Source organism: Cebus imitator, unplaced genomic scaffold (assembly GCF_001604975.1).
Source record: "Cebus imitator isolate Cc_AM_T3 unplaced genomic scaffold, Cebus_imitator-1.0 Scaffold297, whole genome shotgun sequence".
NCBI classification, from domain to species: Eukaryota; Metazoa; Chordata; class Mammalia; order Primates; family Cebidae; genus Cebus; species Cebus imitator.
The window spans coordinates 2,328,603-2,335,098 of record NW_016107612.1 but is presented as its reverse complement, the minus strand read 5'-3'; the positions used below and the strand labels follow the sequence as shown (position 1 = coordinate 2,335,098).

Sequence of the window (6,496 nt, the reverse complement as noted above, 5' to 3'; positions counted from 1 at the left end):
TTTCACTCTTGTTACCCAGGCTGGAGTGCAATGGCGCGATCTCAGCTCACCACAACCTCCGCCTCCTGAGTTCAGGCAATTCTCCTGCCTCAGCCTCCTGAGTAGCTGGGACTACAGACACGCGCCACCATGCCCAGCTAATTTTTTTTGTAGTTTTAGTAGAGACGGGGTTTCACTGTGTTGACCAGGATGGTCTCGATCTCTTGACCTTGTGATCCACTCGCCTCGGCCCCCCAAAGTGCTGGGATTACAGGCTTGAGCCACCGCGCCCGGCCCAGTAATCTGATTCTTTAGAATTCAGATAATTCACCTTATTTGCACTCCCTTGCTCTGTCTGGCCCTGTGGGAAAATTCCCTTGCCTCTTTCTATGGGTATGGTCCACTGTATCTCATCATGACTTTTATGCTTTTTAAGTATTATTCTTTTAAAGAAAGAAAAGAAATTCCCATAGTACACCAAACTCAAATACAGTAACGCATGACAGGACAAATTAAAGTAACATTTCAGCCAGTTTGCTGTACATACACACAGTGTTTTTATAGTTGCCAATTTTTGAATGATTTGTTTTTGAAAAAGATAAAAGACATTCTATACGTATTGTTCTTGCTTTTTGTCACTTAGTAAGACCACAGATATCTTTCCATATCAGTCCAAATATTCATTCTTTGAACTGCTTAAGATTCCCCAGCACATACTCCCCACTGCTGACGAACACTTAAGTTGCTTCCAGCTGTTTTCACTGCTATAAATAAACAGTGCTGCAGAAAGTATCCTCGAACAATCAGGAAAACATTTCTGCAATTTAACCACCTGGAAGTGAAATTTCAAGATCAAAGGATATATGCCCTCTCAATTCTGATACTGCCAAAAAGACCACACCCTGGCAATGACACTCCCATTCTTCCGCATTTCCCAATCCTCCTGGTCAGTCTCAACGTTTCAGCTACCATTACCCTGTCACATTAGGACCTACCTTGGTGTTTTCCTCATAGTTACGGAGTTCCAGCAACAGATTCTGCTTCTTCTGACTTAGCTCTCGGATTAGGTCCTGCTCTACACTGGTGTCCATGAGGTTTCCCCTCATCTCAGCCATGCCAGGCAGGTAGCCCCGGACTGAACAGAAGGAAAAAACCCCAAGTATAACCAGGTATACATTTAGGTCATCAATTAATGCTCTTAAAAACAAAAACCTAAATTCTCCCCAACTTTGGTGAATTTATTAGAACTAGAGGATCTCAATACAAATACTTCTAGTGAAATTTCCTAGTATTTCGACCCAATCAAATGGAAAGTGTGACTTTTCAAGGATTTTTCTCATCCCAATTTACTTTCCCCATCCACTGAGCAGCAGATTAACTGTATATGGCCATCCATCCGGTAATCTCCTTCTACCACACCAGCAATTGCAGAAGAAAAATTGTCCTTAAAGATGACTTCCCCAGTTCGGTCACTTCGAGCATCAACCTAAAAATAAAACAAGAATTTAAAAAGTTGCTTACACTATATGTTTAAAAACCACAAAATTTAAAAATAAAAATCAGCTTTAAAGGTCATTCAGTCTAGCAGTTTTCAAGAGCATTCTATAAAGCCCTATGACTTCTCAGGAGATACCTATAACTGCTGGGGCCAAGATGGACCCAAAGGAGCCTCAACCAGCTGTGCTTTCTTCCTTTTAAATAAAAGCTGTTTTTCATACTGGCTTCACACAATGCTTCATTTGAAGAAACAGGTCTGCTAACAGCCAGTACATATAGTACACACAGCACAGTGCAAAGGGCATGGGCTTAATAGCCAAACTGCTCAGGTTCAGACTCTAGCTCTGACACATCTTAGTGTCTTAATCATTCTGTGCTTGGTCTTTTCATCTGAGGAACAATAACCAGAACATGGAGAAAATAACAGTACTACACTTCATAGGGTTATAATGAAGTTAACATATATAAACAAGGCCTGACACACAGAAGTACATAATAAACGTTAGCTCTGTATACAAGTTGTATCTTTATTATATATAAATGTATAAAGTATGTTTAATCTGAAGTTCGAAAACTGTGGAGTTAGCTCAGTCTTCCACCACACAACCTTTTACAACAACCCTGTTAAGAGTCCCTCTTCCACATAAAAACTATTCAGATATCTTAGAGAGCTTTCTTATCCTCTAAGTCTCCTATTCCCAAGAGATAAAACAAATAAATAAATGACTGATCAGCAACAAATGCATCTCAAAAGCAATAATAAATGACCATCACTTAAAATATGATTATGAGGCCAGGCATGGTGGCTCACGCCTGTAATATCAGCACTTTAGGAGGCAGAGGTGGGCAGATCATGAGGTCAGAAGATTGAGACCATCCTGGCTAATACAGTGAAACCCCATCTCTACTAAAAATACAAAAAATTAGCCAGGCATGGTGGCATGTGCCTGTAGTCCCAGCTACTCAGGAGGCTGAGGCAGGAAAATTGCTTGAACCTGGGAGGCAGAGGTTGCAGTGAGCCAAGATCACACCACTGCACTCCAGCCTGGTGACAGAATGAGATTCTGTCTCAAAAAAAAAAAAAAAAAAAATGATGATTATGTTCCAGGCGAGGACACAGGTATTATCAACAAAAGGCTAGCTACAGAAAATCTGGCAGAGCAATCATTTCAATGACCAATGCTACTCACTATTTTTGTCTTTTCATCAACAATCTTCTGGGGAAAATTTTGCAACCAAAACACAAAGTAGTTTAGGTCATAGCCTATCCCTTGTCTACAGTATATCCCTGTCAAGTATCCAAGCTATTAATAACATCATAGAAGCCTGACAATTATGAATGCTGAAGCCTGTGAAAGAATGAATGACCTGTATTTTTACCAAAGCACATTACTATAACTCTGTAACTCAGACTGACTTGAACTTGCATCATTTTAGTTAAAGCCTAGCTACCTAATGGCTTCTAGCACTGCATTTCCACAATATTTAGCAAATATAAGGTTCATTTGCTAACTAAGAAGCAGGACTACAAATTAATCCTTCTGTGGATATTCTGATCTTTTGCTTAATCCAACATGGAGGTTTTACCCTGAAAGGAAAGGATGGCCTTCCAACTCATCAAATGACATACAAAAGATGAAGTTAACTGGCTAGCAGCATTTATCTAGTACTTTCACACCCGTATTCGCCAGTTGGATCTGTATGCTTCCCTTTTGCATATTTCTGTTAAATGTAGACAATCGGTTTTTCCACTTATATAATTTTCTTATCTTTTTCATGCTCAAGAACAGATTACATAATAGAAATTCCTTAAAATTTCAAAAACATTTAATTAAAAAAAATCTAGGTCAAGAGTTCTATTTCAAGGTAACCTGGCAAGTTTTCAAATCTAGTAGTTTTCTAAGTCTTAAATCAGTCATAATAATTTATATTCCCTCAATATATGGTCCACTGCTATGGTCTGAATGTGCCCTAACAAAATTCGTATGTTGAATCCTAACAGCCAAGGTAACGGTATTGGGAAGTGAGAGGTGAATAGGTAATAAGGGTAGAACCCCCATGAACAAGATTAGTGTCCTATAAAAGAAGGCCCAGAGACATCCCTTGCCCCTTCCATCATGTAAGCCTTCTGTCTAAGAGGAAGTGATCCCTCAGACACCAAATCTGCCAACACCTTGATAGGGGACTTCCCAGCCTCCAGAACTATAAGAAATAAATTTCTGTTGTTTATAAGCCACCCATGCTATGGTATTCTGTTACGGCAGCCCAAACCAACTAAGACATCCATTTCACAGACTTCCATATTTCTTAATAAGCAACTATACAGTCTTCTAATTTTTAGTACCCATAGTAATGACAAAACTAAGTGCAAAAGCAGAAACTGACATAACAGCTCTTTAGAATCTGTTCTTCACATAACACCAAAGGAATACTGATAAAGTGCTCGAGAAAAGTAAAGATATATCAAAGAAGAGAAGATAAGAATTTGCGCATCCCCTTCAGGCAATCCAACACTGAGACAAAAAAGTGAGGGCAAATGGTATCCATGGAGATCTGGCAGCTACCTAGGCAGCTTCTAAGAAGACAATCCTAACTTGCCAAAAGACTGTAAAAAATTCTGATTTTAAGTTAAAAAAGGAAAGCATGCAAAAGGATTTTATTTTAAAGTTATGGCTCAGAAAACAATATGCTAACATGATTCTTCCCATTAGTGCTAAGTTTTCAAGCAGTTCTGAAGATTTATTAGAAAAGAGCTATTCAAACAATTCCTTAAAACTCCTTTTTTACTGTCCTGTTCCCTAGAATCATCCTGGCTGATGGATTCTCAGTCCTTCAAAAAAGAGATTTAGAAAGAATCTCCCTGAAGATTTCCCCCAAACAACGCTTATAAGACTTACACTCTCTCACTTTGCAGTTCTTGATAATGATAGCAGGAATAACGTGTCAAAAGTATTGAGTTAAATGTGAAAACACAGCCAAGGAACTGAAGTTTACATCCCAACATTATGGTTCTAAGTCCTATAGTCAATACGCCTTGGACAATTATTACTTTGAATTATACCTGAACTTTGCTATTCCAACTTACCTTCCCATTGGACCAACCAGTTATCAGTTCATTCACTCCATCAGAATTAAGGTCAAAAGCATGAATGCTCATGGCATGATTTTTTGACTGAAAAAGAATTCCAATAATTAGCACAGAAGTCTCACAATAAGTATCAAGTCCCTGAATATCAAAGGCTGACTTATACTAACTTTAATTCTCCAGTATCGGGCTGTTTTTTCATAAACTCCAACTGTGCCATTAGAAAGGGCATAACCAAATCGACTGCCATACATGGGACAAAGAGAGGTGACTACCTGGAAAACAATACATAAAAACACAACATCTTTTCATTAAGGCTCAGTTTACTGTGAAGAACAGCTTCATAAGATTTCACACGCCTTGTTACAACTATGTTAAAATTAGATTTAAAGGCACTTCCAATCCATTAGTGGGGAATGTATTCCTCTTCTCTATGATACATGTCATCTATTTCAGAGTTGTATAATCAGATTTAAATAAACTCACAGAATTTGGTGTTTTAGAGCAACCTTATGTGGCAAGTTTCAGGAAATTATTTTTAAAAAACACATGAAAACTAACGGACTAAGGAAGAAATAAGCTAAGTACACAAGATCAAGAATATGCACATACAATAGATATTATTTATGTTCACCCTAAAGGTTTTAATGATTATTACTTAACTTACAATGTCCTACATTCTAAATTTTTAAGACTTACAACAATCCGCAATTGAATATCTTACTTCATATGTATACTTTTCTATGACATAATTTATTGTTTGCTAGCTAGAAGTAAAAGAAAGAACACACAATCCTTTGAAAAGTAAAAACCCAAGCACATGGATCTGTGTAGTATGTAACAATATACAGAATGCATATATGATACAGAAGTAGTTATAGGACCGTTCAAGGATTTCACATCCTTAAAAGTATAAAATTTTAGGTACTGAAGAAAACTTTCCTTTAAAGTTAAAACCAAAGCTTAATGATATCCATGATTCTGCAGATTACTTTCTAATTCTGCTCCTAATACAAGAGATATTAAGAAATAAATTGTATAAAGCAGAGAATAGTTATATAATTTCCTTTACACCTACAGCTTTTCTACAAAACCACCCCCTTCACTTAACTATGAATACAAAGTGCTGTGTAGGATTCCAGAATTATTTAGCTCAAGGCATTCTTCTGATAATACTTCCTATTGTTCAACTGCCAAATGAATCATGATTTTGCTGATCTGGGAAAAGATATTTGAACTAGGAGCAAAAACCTAACAAAGAGAACAGGAAAATGGCCCTGCAAATGAACAATGTTATAAAGTCCATATTTTCATAAATTTAGCCCCAGATTCCTGAGCTCCTTTAGTGCTTCCTTAGTTCACCAGTTCCTTCCTTTCATGGACTAGAAGATCAACAAGTCCCCTCAAATCCCTAACTCTATTCCAAGTTCTTATCCTTTTTTCTAGGATTTAGGAAAGAGGTGTTTCAAAGATTTCAGTCTCCTCACATCTAGTATTAACAAGCAACAGAAATCCAACAAAATCTGAATGATTCCCACCAAAGGAGAAAATGTTTACCACAAATTAGAATGAAAGGGATATGAGAATGCAGGACACAGCACCTATCAGCCAGGGATTCTTAAGCTGTTTTTTTCAGTGGTGGGGGAGGTTGCAAACCCCTTTAAGAATCTAATGAAGGCTCCAGTCCCTCCTCCAGAAAGCACAGGTAAGCATATGCACACAAAACAGACTCCAGGGCCAGGTGCGGTGACTCATGCCTATAATCCCAACACTTTGGGAGGTCAAGGCAAGTGGATTGCCTGAGGTCAGGACTTCGAGACCAGCCCGGCCAACATGGCAAAACCCCGTGTCTACTAAAAATACAAAAATTAGCTGGGTGTGGTGCAGTAATCCCAGCTACTCGGGAGGCTGAGATGGGAGAATCGCTTGAACCGA

At 38.2% G+C, this 6,496-nt stretch overlaps 1 protein-coding gene across 1 annotated transcript in view; it reads right to left on the bottom strand.

The window, feature by feature from the left end:
* The window catches only part of BBS2 (Bardet-Biedl syndrome 2), a 33,705-nt gene that overhangs the window by 13,278 nt on the left and 13,931 nt on the right, over positions 1-6,496 (bottom strand). Inside the window, exons 6-9 of the mRNA XM_017502708.2 lie at positions 4,732-4,836; positions 4,562-4,648; positions 1,330-1,465; positions 954-1,114 (exon numbers count right to left, since the gene is read on the bottom strand). Coding sequence (XP_017358197.1) covers positions 954-1,114; positions 1,330-1,465; positions 4,562-4,648; positions 4,732-4,836 — 489 coding nt within the window. The remainder of the gene's footprint in view (positions 1-953; positions 1,115-1,329; positions 1,466-4,561; positions 4,649-4,731; positions 4,837-6,496) is intronic.